The 20,946-nt window shown below is 36.8% G+C and overlaps 1 protein-coding gene across 4 annotated transcripts in view; it reads right to left on the bottom strand.

Annotated features, from left to right (window-relative positions):
- The window catches only part of EIF2AK3 (eukaryotic translation initiation factor 2 alpha kinase 3), a 78,063-nt gene that overhangs the window by 30,397 nt on the left and 26,720 nt on the right, over positions 1 to 20,946 (bottom strand). For all 4 annotated transcript variants that reach the window (XM_058550724.1, XM_058550725.1, XM_058550726.1 and 1 more), the window contains exons 3-8: positions 14,607 to 14,801; positions 12,738 to 12,868; positions 4,435 to 4,669; positions 2,729 to 2,891; positions 1,644 to 1,784; positions 886 to 1,008 (exon numbers count right to left, since the gene is read on the bottom strand). In XM_058550724.1, coding sequence (XP_058406707.1) covers positions 886 to 1,008; positions 1,644 to 1,784; positions 2,729 to 2,891; positions 4,435 to 4,669; positions 12,738 to 12,868; positions 14,607 to 14,801 — 988 coding nt within the window. The remainder of the gene's footprint in view (positions 1 to 885; positions 1,009 to 1,643; positions 1,785 to 2,728; positions 2,892 to 4,434; positions 4,670 to 12,737; positions 12,869 to 14,606; positions 14,802 to 20,946) is intronic.

The raw sequence follows: 20,946 nt of genomic DNA, 5'->3' as shown, positions 1-20,946 counted from the left end.
GTTCATTTCAGACTGTCAAAACGAGTTTGCCCTAGAAAGCAGCCTGTCTTTTTTCTCGTCTATTTTGCACTTCTATTTTGCACAGTTCTCTCTTACCTTGTATTTTGATCAATATCAGATAAAGACTGCTGTTCTAGTTCAGAGCCCTCTGTTTTTTTATCAATTTAAATTATATAATAATTTCCCAGTTTTAGCATCTAAGGTAACTGTTGAGGAGTCTACTTTTTGTCTAATGCAGATTTGAGGACTTTTTTATATTTACCTGTTCAAAACACTTTAGTATCTGAATATACCCTAACTTTAAATACACAGGAATGTATTTCACAACAAATTTCACCTATTCTTGACTGTTGCACTAATTTCTTTTGTCTGAGGACAAAATTTAACCTCATTTTATGGCATTTTCACATAACTCTGTGGAAACACCTGTTTTCTTCATTATATAGGCTGACATTATATAGTCTATATTAGATAGGCTGATAATTAAATGAGAGCTAATAACAAGAACTAATGCTTATTAACTCTTACTATTTGCCAGGCACAGTGCTAATTAAGGCTGTATGTGCATTATCTCATTTAGACCTCACAACAATCCAATAAATGGATATTGGGATTACTATCCTTGTCTTACAGATGAAGGAACTGAGACACAGGGAAGTCAGGTGTACAGTATGTGGCAGAACTGGGACTCGAACCTGGCAATCTGACTTTGGCGTTCTTACCCGTGGCTACCATTCACAATATGCCTCCCAAGATATTTTATTTTCCACCCTCCAACTGACTACCTCTCATTTGAATTCTATTAATTTCAAAATAATACATTAATTAACATAAATAAAATAAAATAAAACTCGGCATTTTCAATCCAAGCGTAATCACACTTACCATACGGATACTGCAAGATTGAAAGTGCACCATTACTGTACTCTTCATGAGAAAACTTATCATTACTAAGACATTTGTCAAATTCATCAGACCCTACCAAGACAGGAGTTCTGGAAGGAGAATCTAAAAGAAAATGGTAAAATCTTAACTGTTACAACTTTAATGAAAATGCATGTACCTCATTCATTCAAAAAGCAGACATTCAACCACACTTCAGTTCAAAGATGCAAGTCAAGTAAATGGCTCAAGGTTCTTTCTCTGGAAATGCAGTCTTGTGGAGAAGACGAGTCATTTAAACAAGTAATTAAAATATGATATGACAGGTGTGGCAAAAAACGTACACAAGGTATGGAAGATAACTGAAGGAATCAGGTGACCTAGTATTTGAATTCATTTAAGTGTCTCAAAGAATATGATGTGATAACCAGATAATTTTTCATAAGTATTCTTAGTATAAATATGTTTAAGAGCTAAATGATTCTTAGGCATGGTCAGTGAATAGTAAGAGTTTTTCTAAGCTGTATAGAGAAATATTTTATTAACACTGATTTCTATAGAGTAAATGCTGCTTCAATGAAATCGTTTTCTAAATGATAATTAAAATTCATTAACATCTGAAATACCTTTCTAGTTTAACAGAAAATATAGAGTATACAATAGTTGTAATCTCTGTGATATTCAAAACTGGGGCAAACACAGTCAGGATTAGGCTTCTAAACACCTTTAAGAACATTTATAAAATTTCGTAATTCACTTACGAATTAAGGGTTTCCATTTGATTGTTGGCAAAGGGATAACTGCATTTTCATTATTGACATTTTCCAAGGCCTTGGGACTTGTAGGAAACTTTTCTGAAATTCTGACTGATGACTGCAGATACAGCTGGCCTCTATACATTCCTGAATCAACCAGAACATTGTCAGTTATGTTTAGAATCAAGCACCAATGATTTTTTTCAAAAAGGTTCATTTTGATTTAATAAAATTAGATTAATTCCAGTTATTTCTTCATGTGCTCCACAGCTCTTTTTAAAGAAAAATCACGCCTAAAGCACTCAAATTTGACACAAAGGTTATTCAATGAAAATAGGATAGGAAGTTACATACAAGTTACAATGTTTCTCACTGAATAATACTTTTCAGTAATTACTGGAAAACTGTTCCAGTAGGAAAATTCAAAGAAAAGAAGTCATTGTACTCTTATGAAACTAATAGCTTAGATGAAGTAACTTTCTTCTTAAGGAAACCTAAACACCTATAATTCCAGAAACACTGCTAACAATTCAGTTAAATACTATCATAACACATATGTGACATGTTAGTCTTTCAGATTCCTACATTTCATTGAGATTGAGGGGGGAATAGCACGTTGATAAAGCTTAAAGAATTTTATGAGTATTTGACCACCAAAACTAGTACAAATAATCAGATTCAAGGATTTTCAAAATTTTGTTTTTATTTCTCAGATAAGTTGTATAGATGCATAGAAAAAAATAAACAATCTTTAACGGGGAGTAAACTGATACAGATGCAAATACAAATGTAGGAAGTTTTAGACTTCGAGGACATGTAAATAATTTGAAACCATGCTATAAAATGGCAACATTTCTAAGCCTTTCTAATATAGATCTCAGAATATGCTGTAGTAATTAAGTTTCAGAATTAGATAAATGGAAAAAAATAGCAGGAATGGAAATCAAAGTATAAATCTTAAGGGCAACCCAAGCCAGAGAACGTATTTAGGAATTAAAACTACTCTAGGCACACCTGAAGTAGGAAGGAACAATGAAGGAATAAAATCTATGTCAATATGTACTATCACTAGATAAGAGACATCTACGCACCCAGGTACACGCTGCTCTCTGTGGCTCCTCGGGCAGCTTCTACAAGGTCTTCTTCATCTTCTAAAACTTCATTATTAGATGTATAACTCGTATCATCAAAAAGACTGATGGGAATGACTTTGCCATCCTTAACCAACCAGGCAGATGCAATGGGAGTACAAAACTAAACAAAAATGGAAAAGAAATTTTAAATAAAAATTTTAAAATACATTTTTATTTATTTATTAACATTAAATCATTAATTAAATTAATATTAAAATATTTAAATTTAAATAATTTCAAGCAGTATTTATGTATTGTAACTCCTAAAATACCATTTAGAACCACAGATTTCTTTTTAAATTTTTATTTTTCTAGCTTTATTGAGGTATAATTGACAAATTGTATATATTTACAATGTACAGTGTGATACTTTGATATACATGTATACTATGAAATGAGCACAATTAAGCTGATTAACATTTATAACCTAATATAGTTATTTTGTGTGTCTGTGGTTAGAACATTAAGATCTCCTCTCTTCATTCCACAATATATATGAATATCAAATCATTACATTATACAACTCAAATATATACAGTTTTTGTCAATTATACCTCAAAAAGCTGAAAACAGTTTTTAATAAAAGATCTACTCTCTTAGCAAACTTCAAGTATACAATATAGCATTATTGACTATAGTCATCATGCTGTACATTATGTCTCCAGAACTTATTCATTCCACATAACTGAAACTTTATGCCCTTTGACCAACATCTCTCCATCTCTCCCACCCCTCATATCCTGGCAACTACCATTCTACTCTGATTCTATAGTTCAACTTTTTTAGATTCCACATATAAGTGAGATCATATAGTATTTATCTTTTTGTGCCTGGCTTATTTCACTTAGCATAATGTCCTCCAGGTTCATCTATGTTGTCGCAAATGACAGCATTTCCTGTTTAAAGACTAAATAACATTTCTTTTGTACGTGTATACACACACATTTTCTTTTCTTTTTTTTTTGGTGAGGACGATTGGCTCTGAGCTAACATCTGTCGCCAATCTTCCTCTTTTTGCTTGAGGAAGATTGTCCCTGAGCTAACCTCTGTGCCAATCCCCCTCTATTTTTGTATATGGGATGCTGCCACAGCATGGCCTGATAAACGGTGTGTAGGTCCTCGCCTGGGATCCAAACCCCAGAACTGCGGGCTGCTGAAGCGGAGCTTGCAAACTTAACCACTGCGCCACTGAGCCAGCCCCCGCATTTTCTTTACCCATTCATCCACTGATGGACAATTAGACTGTTTCATTATCTTGTGAATAATGCTGCACTGAACATGGGAGTGCAGATATCTAATCGAGATATTGATATCATTTCCTTTGGATGTATACCCAGAAGAGGGATTACTAGACCACATGGTAGTTCTATTTTTAATTTTCTGAGGACCCTCCATACTGCTTTCCATAACGGCTGTGCCAATTTACATTCTCACCAACCATGTAAAAGATGCACTGTTGTACACTGTTCACCAACATCCTCACCAACACTTACCTTTTGTCTTTTTCATAATAGCCATTCTAATGGGTGTAAAACCACAAATTTCTTAAATCATAGAGAACAAGTTGAGAATCCATAATGGCAGTCATTTCCCTCTCCCCAATGTGATTGGTCAAACTGAGAAAGGAAGAAACATATTTATAAATTCTCAGTGGTTCTAGGTACCTGGTATTCCCATTCCAGATGTCCTCCCTTCTTACTAAACGCCATAACCTTCCAATCAGCAACTGAGACCTTTATCACTGTGTCCATCATGGCAGCTTCCTGTTCTTCCACATCTGAAATAATTTTAGACTCTTCTTTGTTTCCACTGGGTTTTAAGGTGCTTTCAATAAATCCAGCTCTAGTTTCCATGTCTGGAATATACCGAAGTTCAAAGTGGCCAACACTGAAATTCCACCTTAAATTTACAAAGGTGTGTTTTAGAAATTCACATTTAAATAAAGGGACCAAATAATAAAGAACTGTTCTAGACTGAAGAAGCAAACACTAAAATTTTGTGATGAGAAAAAGAATAAACCAACACAATCTTCTGGAAAGGATCGCTCTGCTCACTTATGCCACAAGAGGGCATAACTTTGTCTTGACCCTTTAGAAACAATGGTTCTGAGAGTTGTGAACTGACAACAGCTATGGGACAGGTTTTCTCTCAAAAATTAAGAAATGTTCACATTTCCAAATCAGAGCCATTTTCTCAAAACACATCAAAGTCACCTTAAAACGAGGTAGCATGCAGTCTGCCTTACCTCTTAAAGTCAGGGCACATTTCTTCAAGTTCAGAGAAATTAGTGTGTCCCAATAAACCAAAGTAAAAGGCAAGATGAATGCATTAATTTCAGATTTATATGAAAACACAGCCTTGAAAGGCAATGTGAGCCAGTATGCCAAACCTGAGGGTCATACCACCTCAGCTCCAATCTCAGATTTCTACTGACTGTGATCTGGCAAGTCATTTAACCGTGTCTGAGTTTCAGTGTCCTCATTCATAAAGTGGCAGTAATAACATTTCCTCCATAATTAATATATAGAAAAATCACAACTATTGATAGTATAATCTTGTATTACTTTGATATAATATAGTCAAAGAATTCTGACATCTGTTTAAAAATATATGCTTAAGGGAGTGACGTCAGCATCATGGCGGAGTGAGCTTTCCCGTGAATTCTTCCCCCACAAAATACAACAAAAGTAACAGCCACAGACCAACAACGGAATCCCAGACAGTCAAAAGCTGGAGCGGAAGGATCCACACTGCCGCACATCTGAGAGCGGAACGTGCTGGGCCCCCGGAGGAAGTGGGGAGAGGTAAGGAGAACTCCGCTCCCTCCCCATCAGATCAGCGATCCGGTCCGCGCGGCTCCCAGAGAGGGGGGAGGCGCGGCCCTCGGCGGGAAACTGTAGCTCTTCGGGCGCTCTCAGCCAGTGGGAAACTCCCGCACAGAGGGCTCAGAGGAGCCACAGGGCTACAATCAACATCTGAGCAACCCAGAGAGCGGATAAAGAGGGGCAAACGAGAAGCCTCCCACGTCAGGGACCCAGAGGGCAAAAGAGAGAGCTCCCCCCTCCCCGCAACCCGGAGTCTGCAGCTCGACCAGATCTAGCGGTCCGAGGCAGACCTGAATAAACTGGACTGGACCCGTGGATCGCAGTGGGGAAAAGAAACAAAACAAAACAAAACAAAACTGCGGATCGCAGCAGAAAAACTGGGGCAGAGCGCAGGGGGCTTAGACTACACAGCCCTTCACCACCACACAGTGGCGGCAGGTGGAAATTGCAACCAGAGACTTCCAGGATGAGGAAAATCAAAACCAACACAGGAACCACAATGCAAAAACATATGAAATCACCAGACCAGAAACAAAATGACAAGCACCCAGAAATCAACCCCGAAGACACAGAAATCCATAAACTAAATGACAGAGATTTCAAAATAGCTATCATAAAAACACTCAACGAAATACGAGACAACACAGACAAACAATTAAATGAGATTAGGAGTTTCTTCACAAAAGAGATTGAAATCATAAAGAAAAACCTATCAGGGCTGATGGAGATGAAGAACACAATGGAGGAGATAAAGGAGAATCTGGAATCTTTAAAGAACAGAGCTGACAATATGGAGGAAAGAATTAGTACTTTAGAGGATAGGAATACAGATATACTCCAGATGGAAGAAGAGAGAGAACTAAGACTAAAAAGAAATGAAGAAAGACTCCGAGAAATACCGGACTCTATTAGAAAATGTAACATAAGAATTATAGGTATTCCTGAGGGAGAGGAGAGGGAAAGAGGAACAGAGAGCCTATTCAAGGAAATAATAGCTGAAAATTTCCCAAATCTGGGGAAGGAGCAGGAAATACCAGTAAGCGAAGCCAACAGGACTCCTATATATATTAACAGACAAAGGCCTTCACCACGACACCTAGTGGTAAGGCTAGCCAGGGTCAACGACAAAGAAACAATATTAAGGGCAGCTAGACAAAAACAAAAAATAACGTACAAAGGAACTCCCATCAGGCTCTCAGCGGATTTCTCAACAGAAACTTTTCAGGCTAGAAGAGACTGGAATGATATATTCAAAATACTAAAAGACAAAAACTTTCAGCCAAGAATACTCTATCCAGCAAAAATATCCTTCAAATATGATGGAGAAATAGTAACTCTCCCAGATAAACAAAAGCTAAGGGAGTTCATGGCCATGAGACCGCCACTACAAGAAATACTCAAGAAGGCCCTCAGGCCTGAAAACAAGAAGAGAAAGGGAACACAAAGCTTGGAGTAAGGAGAAAAGTAGGTAGACAAAATCAGAGAAATAGTAGATCTTTACCGGAATAGGTTAGCAACCACTTAAATACTAAACTCAAAGATCAAAGGAAGAAATTCACCAAAAATAAATTTAACCTCATCACTGTAAACACACAGCCACAACACAAGATAGAATAAGGTATAACAAGAGCAACTTAGAAGGGGAAGAGGAAAGTGACTGAATTGACTTAGTATAAGGAAATAGGAGGCTATCAGATAATGGACTATCTCATACAGAAGATTTTTCGCCGAAACCTCAAGGTAACCACTAAACAAATAATCAAATTAAAACCACATATGATAAACAAAGAGAAAACTAGAAGAATCATAAGACAGAACAACCAAACTGAATTGGCAGTCCAAAACAAATGGGACAAGAAACAAAGGAAATGCAAAAGAACCAGAAAATAAGTGACAAAACAGCAACATTCAACCCTCATATTTCAATAATTACCCTAAATGTAAATGGATTGAACTCTCCAATCAAGAGATACAGAGTGGCAGGATGGATTAAAAAGCAAGACCCAACAATATGCTGCCTTCAGGAAACACATCTTAGCACTTAAGACAAGCACAGGCTCAGAGTGAAAGGATGGAAGACAATACTCCAAGCTAATGGCAAACAAAAGAAAGCAGGTGTTGCCATACTCATATCAGACAAAGTAGACTTCAAGATAAAACAGGTTAAGAAAGACAAAGAAGGGAAATATATAATGATAAAAGGGACACTCCATCAAGAAGACCTATCACTTATAAATATATATGCACCCAACATAGGAGCACCAATGTACATAAAACAACTATTAACAAACCTAAAAGGAGAAATCAACAACAACACAATAATAGTAGGGGATCTTAACACCCCACTTACAGCAATGGATAGATCATCCAGACAAAAAGTTAATAAAGAAATATTAGACTTAAATGAAAAACTGGACAAGATGGACCTAGTAGACATATACAGAGCACTCCACCCAAAAACAGCTGACTACACATTCTTCTCAAGCGCGCATGGAACATTCTCTAGGATAGACCATATGTTGGGAAACAAAGCAAGCCTCAATAAATTTAAGAAGATTGAAATCATAACAAGCATCTTTTCAGACCATAAGGCTATGAAACTGGAAATGAACCAGGAAAAAAAAACTGGGAAAGTGACAAAAATGTGGAGATTAAACAACATGCTACTGAACAACCAATGGATCATTGATGAAATTAAAGGAGAAATCAAAAACTATCTGGAAACAAACGAAAATGATAACATGCCATATCAAACCATATGGGACGCAGCAAAAGCGGTCCTGAGAGGGAAACTCATAGCGATACAAGCCCACCTTAACAAACAAGAAAAAGCCCTAATAGGCAACCTTAAATTACACCTAACAGAACTAGAAAAAGAAGAACAAACAAAGCCCAAAGCCAGCAGAAGGAGAGAAATAATAAAAATCAGAGCAGAAATAAATGATATTGAGACCAAAAAAACAGTAGAAAGGATTAATGAAACAAAGAGTTGGTTCTTCGAGAAGATAAACAAAATAGACAAACCCTTAGCCAGGCTAACTAAGAAAAAAAGAGAAAAGGCTCAAGTAAATAAAATTAGAAATGAAAGAGGAGAAATTACAACGGATACCATGGAAATACAGAGGATTATAAGAGAATACTATGAGAAATTATATGCCAACAAATTGGACAATCTAGAAGAAATGGATAAATTCTTAGACTTATACAACCTCCCAAAATTGAACCAAGAAGAAATGGAGAATCTGAATACACCAATCACAAGTAAAGAGATTGAAATAGTAATCAAAAACCTCCCAAAAAGTAAAAGTCCAGGACCAGATGGCTTCTCCAGTGAATTTTACCAAACATTCAAAGAAGATTTAATACCCATCCTCCTCAAACTATTCCAAAAAATAGAGGAAGATGGAACACTTCCTGAATCATTCTATGAGGCCAACATCACCCTGATACCGAAACCAGACAAAGACAATACAAAGAAAGAAAATTACAGGCCAATATCGCTGATGAACATTGATGCAAAAATCCTCAACAAAATATTGGCAAACCGAATACAACAATATATTAAAAAGATCATACACCATGATCAAGTGGGATTTATACCAGAGACGCAGGGATGGTTCAACATCCGCAAATCAATCAACGTGATACATCACATCAACAAAACAAAGAATAAAAACCACATGATCATCTCAATAGACCTAGAGAAGGCATTTGACAAGATACAACATCCATTTATGATAAAAACTCTTAATAAAATGGGAATAGAAGGAAAGTACCTCAACATAATAAAGGCCATATATGACAAACCCACAGCTAACATCATACTCAATGGGGAAAGACTGAAAGCCATTCCTCTGAGAACAGGAACGAGGCAGGGCTGCCCACTCTCACCACTCCTGTTCAACATAGTACTGGAGGTTTTGGCCAGAGCAATTAGGCAAGAAAAAGGAATAAAAGGAATCCAAATAGGTAACGAAGAAGTGAAACTCTCACTATTTGCAGATGACATGATTGTATATATAGAAAACCCTAAAGAATCTGTTGGAAAACTGTTAGAAACAATCAACAACTACAGCAAAGTTGCAGGGTACAAAATCAATCTACAAAAATCAGTTGCATTTCTATATGCTAATAATGAACTAACAGAAAGAGAGCTCAAAAAGATAATACCATTTACAATTGCATCAAAAAGAATAAAATACCTAGGAATAAATCTTACCAAGGAGGTGAAGGACCTATACAATGAGAACTACAAGACATTATTGAGGGAAATCTACGATGACATAAAGAAATGGAAAGATATCCCATGCACGTGGATTGGAAGAATAAACATAGTTAAAATGTCTATATTACCTAAAGCAATCTACAGATTCAATGCAATCCCAATCAGAATCCCAATGACATTCTTCACAGAAATAGAAAAAAGAATACTAAAATTTATATGGGGCAACAAAAGACCCCGAATAGCTAAAGAAATCCTAAAGAAAAAGAACAAAGCAGGAGGCATCACAATTCCTGACTTCAAAACATACTACAAAGCAATAGTAATCAAAACAGCATGGTACTGGTACAAAAACAGACACACAGATCAATGGAACAGAATTGAAAGCCCAGAAATAAAACCACACATATACGGACAGCTAATTTTCGACAAAGGTGCTAAGGACATGCAATGGAGAAAGGAAAGTCTCTTCAATAAATGGTGTTGGGAAAACTGGACATCCACATGCAAAAGAATGAAAGTAGACCATGTGCTATCGCCATTCACAAAAATTAACTCAAAATGGATCAAAGACCTGAAGGTGAGACCTGAAACTATAAAACTCATAGAAGAAAATATAGGCAACACACTATTTGACATTGGGTTTAAAGGAATCTTTTCGGATGACATGCCTACCCAGACTAGGGAAACTAAAGAAAAAGTAAACAAGTGGGACTTTATCAGACTAAAGAGCTTTTATAAGACAAATGAAACCAGAATCAAGATGAACAAACAACCAACCAGCTGGGAGAGAATATTTGCAAAACATACATCTGACAAGGGGTTGATCTCCATAATATATAAAGAACTCACACAATTGAACAACAAAAAAACAAACAACCCGATCAAAAAATGGGCAGAGGAAATGAACAGACACTTCTCCAAGGAAGATATACAGATGGCCAATAGGCACATGAAAAGATGCTCAACATCACTAATCATCAGGGAAATGCAAATCAAAACAACACTAAGATACCACCTCACGCCCGTTAGAATGGCTATAATCACCGAGACAAAAAACAACAAATGTTGGAGAGGATGTGGAGAAACAGGAACCCTCATACACAGCTGGTGGGAATGCAAATTGGTGCAGCCTCTATGGAAAACGGTATGGAGATTCCTCAAAGAATTAAAAATAGAGATGCCCTATGATCCAGCCATCCCACTACTGGGAATCTATCCAACGCACCTGAAATCAACAATCCAAAGAGGCTTATGCACCCCTATGTTCATTGCAGCATTATTCACCATAGCCAAGAAGTGGAAGCAACCTAAGTGTCCCTCGACTGACGATTGGATTAAGAAAATGTGGTATATATATACAATGGAATACTACTCAGCCATAAAAAAAGACAAAATCGTCCCATTTGCAACAACATGGATGGGCCTGGAGCGTATTATGTTAAGTGAAATAAGCCAGAAAGAGAAAGACAAACACTGTATGATCTCACTCATATGTGGAATATAAACCAACACATGGACAGAGAAAACTGGACTGTGGTTACCCGGGAAGTGGGGGTGGGGGGTGGGCACAAGGGGTGAAGGGAGTCATATATGGGGTGATGGACAAACAAAAATGTACAACCCAAAATTTCACAATGTTAGAAACCATTAAAATATCAATAAAAATCAAAAAAAAAAAAAAAATGGAAAAAAAAAAATATATATATGCTTAAGGAACACGCATTTTAGACCCTAGACTCTTCCTATTTTGGTAACTCAAAATTCTGTTAAGTTGAACATCTGCTCCTCTGGTGGCTGAACACAGCAAGCACGTAAACACTTAAGGAAACAAAATCCCATAGGATAAAGAAGGTCAGGTTGCCGGAGGATGCAAAGCCCTCCTCATAGCCCAGTGAACATGGAGAGAATATATTCTTAACTGAGTTTGAGAAAATAGTTTTTGGGAAAGGAAACTGAATTATATTCCATCAGATCTAAGACAAAATCTAAAAGTCTAGTTCACTTTCAAAAGATAAAGATGGGATCTAAAATTATTTTTACTACACAGGCAGTTTAAAATTTAAGTATTAGGTTTGAAAAAAAATCAAGCATGTGATTTAGGATCAGCATATCTAATCCAATCATCTTATTTTTTAATCACATATTTAAACATAAAAATTACATAAGGAATTCATTATTTGAAAAAGGAAACAAAAAGATATTTGACCAAATAAATTATACTTGAATACTTTAAGACAATAGACTAAAATATTACTTTAAAATTGGAGTAGTCAAACTATAAAACTACCTACTAGCAAGAACTAAGAGTCAAAAAGGCCCGTGCTGAAATAAAGCACATTAGCTTTGTCTGAAGAGCTTTCTGCATTCAAAGATCTTCGATCAATGAGGTTGCTATCAAAAATATCATTAACCTAAGACTAAACTAATACGTAGTCATTGTATGGGACTCCTTCTCATTACCATATCCTGAAGCATATGGTGAGAAGTTCAGGATTTGTTAATAATCATGAGGCCATTTTTAATTTAGGACCTACATTTCTCTTTAAAAAGTAGTATGCTTTTAGGGCAACAAAATAGTTCAGAAAATCTCCACAAAGAAAAATTCAGGGGCTGCCCCAGTGGCACAGCGGTTAAGAGTGCGCTCTCTGCTTCAGCGGCACCTTCGGATCCCAGGCGCACACCGACGCACCCCTTGTCAAGCCATGCTGTGGCGGCATCCCATATAAAGTGGAGGAAGATGGGCACGGATGTTAGCCCAGGGCCAGTCTTCCTCAGCAAAAAGAGGAGGATTGGCATTGGATGTTAGCTCAGGGCTAGTCTTCCTCACAAAAAAAAGAAAAGAAAAGAAAAGAAAAGAAAAATCCAATGAATTTTGGTGTTCTTATACTTCTAAAGATCAACACTATCTGATACACACTTCTCATTGCCACTACGAGGTCCGACAGCTCTGACAGTTTTCTGGGTGCGTTGCAGAAGCAGAATGTCTTCTTGTTCCATTTCATCATTATCCCATCGGCGACAACCCAAAGCTGAACAGATGTACCTCACCTGAAAAGACAGATATAAAATTAGTAAAGAATATAAGTTATAGGAGATTGGAGACATTAAAAGAACCTCTATGATTTATTAAAAAATGAGGGAATGTGTAATAAGTACCCAAGTCTTAGGAAGCATCAGTTAGATTACCATCTCCTAAAATGAGTTATTTAGAACCATAAAGGTACCAATGAATATTTATTTCAGGGAATAATTTTCAGGATCTAGATAACTTTAGTCTTATCTTGAGGATTTCCATGGAATATACGAGAAGAAGTGGATAACCAGTTGTCATATCTTAGCAATAATATCATTAATAAAATTCCAGGTGAATTAAAAAAAATCAACCTCAGAGCTTCCATATAATGGAAGTATTTAGTTTTTAAAAATTTGAACCTTTTCTAATAGCTGCAGTATTTAAAAGTACCTCCTCAAATCTTCATTAAAAGAAAAAGGAAGACTCCTGCTATGATCTGAACTAAAATCCTCACAGAAAGAAGCATATCTGCTAGAAAATCAGAATTTTGCAGCAGCACATCACATCAGAGAATCAGATGATCTGGCCCAGTCCTTGTGGTTTACAAATGAGAATACTGAAGCAAACAGAGGATCGCAAGGCCTGCTCTATACAATGCAGATGTGGGTGATGGAGAAGGCAGAAAAGCATCTGCAAGAGCAAGAAGGTGCTATGGGCCTAACACTGAGATAAGGAAGCGTTCACATTTGAAAACCTCAAGGGTCAAAAGATCATTTTCCTATTCTTCCTTGTTTTAGTCAAATCTATATCTAAAAAACATTCACAAATCAAGGTGTTAAGGTATTAAAAAACTATTTTTATCTTTCAAAACAAAGGATATTTTTAATTAGTTATTCCTAATAATGAACTTATATTACAAGACCCAATCTTAGAAGCAGATTATGATCCTATCCTAAGAGTTAATACTGGAGAAAGTCTGGGTCATTAACAGATAAAGTCAAATCTGACCTTGGAAGTTTCTGAACCTTTTCAAGTCTCAGTGTTCTCATCTGTAAAATGAGTACACACTTTCCTCTTGGATCCTCTTGTTATAGGATCAAACTAGATAAATAAATGAGAGTAGCAATTATTCTAATCGGGATTATTATTAATCTTTGGAGGGCCACTCATCTGTCCAAATGGAAACAAAAATATGTCACCCTCAGGAATATTGTGAAGATTTCAAAATAACGTATGAAAAATGCACCTGACACATAGCAGACCACATTTATTAATTCTCTTCCTCCTGCTATTCCTGGCTCTGCTATTTACTGTTATCTTGGATAAATTTAGTTTCTCTTAATAATATTTTCCCCTTTCTACTTCACAGTTCTTTTATTAAAACAAATGACATCCTCAGGGGAAAATTATAATAAACTCCAACCAGTAACAGTATAGTTTAAGAAATTATTTCTGGGGCTGGCCCAGTGGCGCAAGTGGTTAAGTGCGCGGGCTCCACTTTGGCAGCCCGGGGTTCGCAGGTTCAGGTCCCGGTCACGCACCGATGCACCACTTGTTAAGCCATGCTGTCTTGGCGTCCCATATAAAGTAGAGGAAGATGGGCACGGAAGTTAGCTCAGGGCCACTCTTCCTCAAGAAAAAAAAAAAGGATGGGGGAGGATTAGCATGGGATGTTAGCTCCAGGCTAGTCCTCCTCACACACACAAAAAAGAAATTATTTCTATCTCTATTTAACCTCATTTCTCCTCAAATAAATTCAACCTTTTTACTCACCTTTCCACTATATGCACTGAGTCCATATGTAGTAAGGGACTTTCCTCCAACTAAAACAACATCATCTCCAAATTTATAAGAAGATTCAAGAAGAGATTCAACGGTAAAAGGAACTGTTTCCATGCTCTCACGGTCTCGGTCCCACTGGAAAAGGTCTCCATCCAGGGAAGGAATGATCATCTTATTCCCAAATACCTAAAATAAAAGTTAACTTTTAAAAGGATCAAAACTTAAGAGTAGTAACTAAGAGCTGAGTCTTGAGCCTGATGTACTGTAGCCTCCATCTGAGCAGCATATGAAGCGGCACAGCTCATCAACCAAAAGCAACTTAAAAGAACTGTCAATCTTTCCTGGTGCCTACAGGTAGTAAATACTCCAGCATGGTTTTTCTCAAACTCTGTTTGCCACGGGCCAAGAGCGTCCTCTAATGAAATGTGAGTTACCAGAAGAGACTTTTGTGATCAAGTGAGTTCAGGAAGAGGTTGCTACAGGAGTTCTCATAGTGATTAATATACTAATGTACAACATGATTTTCTAATAAATGGATAGTATATGCAGTACTTTCCAGGTCTATTTTATCCAGGCCAATTACTGTCATAGGCTCAGATCCAAGGAACAGGTTGATCCAAGCAGTATCCCATCCTTTCTTTCATTTACTTTCTCAAACCTGCTATGAGCTAGAAGCTTGGTAACCACACTTACTGATCTTATGCTCTTAGTTGTCCTTCCTTCTTTTAACAATGTTTATTGAGGGCCTACTATGTGCCAGACACTATTATGTTGCTTACGATAGACCAGAGAGCAAAACAAATTAAAAAAAAGAAAAATCACTGCCCTGTGAGCTCAAACTCTGGTGTTGGGAGACAAACAACATAATGAATAATTATAGAGCATATTAGGTGATAAATGCCATAGGGAAAAAACAGAACAAGATAAAGGTGGTCTGGAAAATGCGCGAGTGGGAGGTGAGGGGACTGTCAATAAGGACCTCAGGGTAGGCCCCACTGAGAAAGCAACATCTCAGCAAAACCTAAATGTGCAAGTTAACCATGCTGATGTCTGGGGAACAGCCTTTGCAAAGGCCTATAGGGTGGAAGTATGCCCGTTGTGTTTGAGGAGGCACAAGGAAAGCCAACAGGCTGTGGAGGCAAGGATGGAGGCAGGGAGAGCAAGCAGAAGGCACAAGATGATGATGGTTCCAACTGGGCTGATGACACTGGAGGTGTTGAAGGTGGTCAGATTTGGGATATAATTGGAAGGTAAAGCCAACAGGATTTCATGGTGGATTCCCTGTACGGAATGAGAAAAAAAAAAAGAGTTCAGGATGACTCTAAAGGTTTTGGCCAAGAGCATCTTATTTCTTGAGAAAGAGTATTAGTGCACAGCTTTGTGACACTGCCCTTTTGGCATTTAAAAACGTATCCAATTGGACTTACTTCAACTAATGACACAACTATTTTCTTGATCATCCAGGCTCAAAACTTTGAAAAAAGGGAATATGAAAGAAGTACGGGTTTAAAAAACAAAAAACAAAACTCCAAACAAATGTCAGTTTTAACTTTAAAAAAAAATTTCTCTATGCACCTCTTTGTTCCTTAAGCAGCAGAATCCTATCTTTAAAGGGATACTTGTACACTCCCAGATAGTCGCTAAGAGTCTAAGTCGGTGCCTGGCTCACATGTCCTCCCCTCCCCCAGCTTTGCCTTGCACCCCTGGGACTCTGGAGGACAGGTTGAAAAACACTATTCTAATCCACTTTTTTCTTTCATTTTCTACTTCAAATCCTTATATCTCCTGCTTGAACTATGATAATAGCCTCTTTACTGAAAGAGCCTCTTAACTGAAAATTTCCTCAATCTAACCTCTACGTATCTTCTAGATTAATCTCTGAGTCAGAGTTAAGCTTGTTATGACACTATTCAAAAACTTTCAACAGTTGTCTATTATCTTCTTATTAAAGACCCCAAATCCTAACTCTGACATTCAAAGTCCTTTAAACATGACCTCAAACAACCTTTTCCTCCTGTTTTTCACTTTTCCCCACGTGGGCAGAAATCAGGCATCATTACTTAAGCATGTTATTTAATGTTACTGTGATTGTTCAGTTATGTCATTGTCACTGTCATTTCTTCTCCCTGGAACACCCTCTCGCACCAGCACTGCCCATTGAAATCCTATCTCGCCTTTAAGCTAATATCACTTATGTTTTTGCTTTGAAATCCAAGGAAATTTTGGCAGTGTAAGTTTGCTAACAAAAATCTTCCCACTCCTTAATACTGTACTTTACTTTTTGCTGTAACTATAACCTAAGACAACATTACATTCTCAAAAATTGTTCACTGTACCTCTGAGAAATATTTACTTGGTACACTAATGTTCTTACATTTATGTTGATACAGTGTTTATACAGTGGCTGTAAAGCAATGCACTCAAACCTAGTACCCAGATTTTGTTATCTAATTCCATTCCCCACCAAAGAAATCAAGGCTCCTCGGAGAAATGGCTGATCCCAGGGCTGGGGCAGGTTAGGTACCAGATGAGCCTTTAACATCTTATTATTCTAGAAAGTAAAGATCTGATAAAAAAGAGATGGGAGCATGCCACTGACCAAATGTGGAACAATTTAAGCACCAAAGTAATTAAGTACTGAATTATAAAGCACTGAAAAAAAAAAAAGAAATTTATGAGTCCATACTGATAACAGATAAAATAAATACTATATGGGGGAGAAGGAAGGGTTCCTACTGCTATTAAATGTCAAGTGTCTACTGGTAAATATGAAGGGAGGGCTGGAGCTGGAAAAATTAGCACTTTGCAATCATCATAGTAAAGACTCTATCAGGGAAAAATCAGCAATAGTGTTAAATCTAGGAGGAAATTTTGATGAGGAGCAGGATATTTGCATGGTCTTAAAGTGTTTCCCCACAGACTGCTTATTAGTTACAAGAAATTTTTAAAAAACAAAAAACAGTAATTATATAGTGGAGAATTCAGATAATACCTTGACTGGATGGTCAAAATTAACATCACTGATTAATGATAGACATGATGCCCTTAGAGATGCCACAACATCACCTATGTAGTATCCCAGCCAAGAATGCACAACCTAAATCTAATCACAAGGAAACATCAGACATGTACAAAATGAGGAAATTTCAATTTTTAAATAAAAGGACAGAGACTGTACTCTTCAAAAATGTCAATGTCACAGAAGACAAAGTCTGTGGGTAAACCCAAATTAAAAGAGGCTAACACGACAAATAAATGTACTACCTGACCCTACACTAGATGCTGCATTGGAGGTGGAGGATGTTATAAAAGGCATTACTAGGTCAACTGGTAAACTGGATGATGGAAGGTAGATGAAAGTATCAATATAAATTTACTAAGTTGATAACTGCACTGTGATTATGTAAGAGAATATCTCTATTAGGAAATACACACTGAAGTATTCAGTAGTAAAGGGCCATGATAAATATTTAATTTATTTTCAAATGTTTCAAGGAAAAAAAAGTGTGTATGAGGGGTTGGGAGAGGAGAGAGAGAGAGAGAGAAAGCACACACAAGCACTCAAATGACAAAGCAAACAATGTTTGGGGTAGGAAAATCTGGGTACGTAACGGTTGGGTTTTGAGGGGGGTTGGTGCCACTTTTATTTGTACAATTTTTTTGTAGTTTGAGATTATTTCCAAAAAAGATGTTAAAAAGAAAAGAAAAGAAAGGTACCCAAGGGCCTTTCAGGGAGCTCTATAATTAAACTCAGAAGGCTATACCATTAAATCAAAGGTTCATCATTCTGGGTATTTAAAGATCTCCAATTATTACTCTTTATTAAAAAATATTTGATTTTTAATAAACTTTCACATGACATTGGTATGTATCCCACCTCATATCACCTTAGAGTTTTAGCATTACTATTTTATTTTTTGTTTTCTTATATTTCTTAATAATAATAGATAATGTTTTATTCTCAAAAAATCAAAACTTTTTATCTTTTGTAGACTGTCCAACTTGAAGTTGCCATTAAGAACAGATTTAGGTCATAGTATACATACCCTATGATAACAATATGTAGTATTTAGCCAATATGATCTTATACTTTGAGTTACATATCAGTTAGAAAATCAAGTATTCACTGTTCTCTGCCTTCTTATTATGTTAGGTATTCTGTATTCCATTTACTAGAACAGTAAATTCAAACTATGATAAAGTTAAAAAATAGGTATTTCAGTTGCCTGGTCATGTCAGCAGCAGTACTAGTTAAGTACAAACAGGGAAAGTAGGTATGCGTCACTAAAAGGAAGAGGAAGAGGAGTTAGTGGGTCCGTGATAAATAGATAACGTTTATTTTGACTTGTTTCCTCTTCCATTAACAACCTCTTTTCCTTAGAGCAGGCCCTTAGAGAGCACAATGGCTCCTAAGTGCAAAAAAACCCCCAAACTGCCAAACTGTTATGGACTAAAATTCATCTTTGCTTTAAGGATGATCTACATGCCTCCAAATGTAAATGAAAACCAACTTATTTGCAATTAAGAAAATATAGTTTAAACAAGATGATTTGATATGATTGACCATATTAAGAAAAATTGCCTTATTTTAAAAGTCAAATCGTCATCAGCATTAACTAAATGAGAAAAGTTGCAAAACCCAAAACAACAACAACAAAGCATTATGATTCAATATTGAATCATCATGACATATTTCTGGATTCGAATTTCAAAAGTTCACTTCTAAATAGCTGCTCTTCACTAATTGGCTGCTTATGAGTCACCCATATGGCTGCTAACCTTTGCACCAACCTTTGTAGTCTTTCAGGCTGCATATGTGAAGCAGATGGTGCTTTTCCTTGAGAGCCACAATATATGCATGCAGTTCAGGTAGCGAGATGACATCAGCCCTCACAAGAGCATTACCTCACCCTCCCTGCATAGGAATGAGTCACCCGGACAGTCAGCTGCAAATCTCTCGGTAGAAAAAAATGTAGGTTACGGTGATGCATTTTCACATTCCACTGATTTGTCCCTGTAATGGCAGCTATTTGTTCTGATTCGCTGTTCTGCATCTCAAACTAATTGTGTCACTTGCCTCCCTCTTCAGTCATTTTTTTAAAATATAAATTCTTGTTATTTCTGTATTCTTTTTCTCTATTTGTTTTTTCATATTCATAATTTTAAAACAAAAGGTTTGTCACATTGGCTAGCAAACTTGGTACCAAAGATCCAATCAAGGTCTTTTTCCATGCAATCACAAAGCAGTTTAGTAAAGTAATTCAATTTCTATTTCTTTCTTTTTTTTTTTGTGAGCAAGATCAGCCCTGAGCTAACATCCCTGCTAATCCTCCTCTTTTTGCTGAGGAAGACCGGCTCTGAGCTAATATCTATTGCCAATTCTCCTCCTTTTTTCTCCCAAAGCCCCAGCAGATAGTTGTATGCTATAGCTGCACGTCAGTCTAGTTGCTGTATGTGGGATGCTGCCTCAGCATGGCTGGAGAAGCGGTGCAGAGGTGCGCGCTCGGATCCGAACCCGGGCCACCAGTAGCGGAGTGCGTGCATGTAACCGCTAAGCCACAGGGCCGGCCCTCAATTTCTATTTCTTAACAAAATCTAAACGGCATGAGTGCCAGTGGCACATGTAATCAAGGACTGCTATTTGAAATGAGAATGTGAAAATAACTCTATTTTCAAGTGCTAGAAGGAATTTCAACTGAGAAAATAAAGGAAGTACTACTACTAAAACAAATATAACCAGCAATAAAAACAAAAACAAAAATTCCTCTAACTACATGAAAAACTATCTTTTCATTTGGTTCTTCCTTCTTTTTCTATGCACCCTGCCCCCGTCATTGACGCATTCACTTTTTGGGGTATATTCAACTTTAACTTATGAAAAATTTTGAAACATACAAAATGTAAAGAGACCAGTTTAATAAGCCTTCATGTATCTATCACTCAGTTTCAACAATTATCAACATTTTGCCAGTTGTTTCATCTATTCTCCACCTACCTGCTACATATACTTGTTTACTAGAGTATTTTAAAGTAAATCCCAGACTTGATGTCATTTCACCTATAAATACTTCAGTATTCATTGCTGAGAAGTAACTACCATGCCAATATTACATCTAACAGAATTAAGAGCAATTCCTTAAAATCATCTAATATTCAAATTTTCCTGATTGTCTCAAAGGTATATTATACAATTGGTTTGCTCCAACAAAGAATTCAAACTCCACATATTACATTTGATTCCTTTCTTTCCCCCAAAGAGCCCCTTTCGTTCCCTTTTTCATACATTGATTTAATTGAGAAACCAGATTATTCATCCTATACAATGCCTCAT

This window comes from Diceros bicornis, chromosome 12, assembly GCF_020826845.1.
Source record: "Diceros bicornis minor isolate mBicDic1 chromosome 12, mDicBic1.mat.cur, whole genome shotgun sequence".
Classification (NCBI taxonomy): Eukaryota; Metazoa; Chordata; class Mammalia; order Perissodactyla; family Rhinocerotidae; genus Diceros; species Diceros bicornis.
This window is presented reverse-complemented; position numbering and strand designations above follow the sequence as displayed.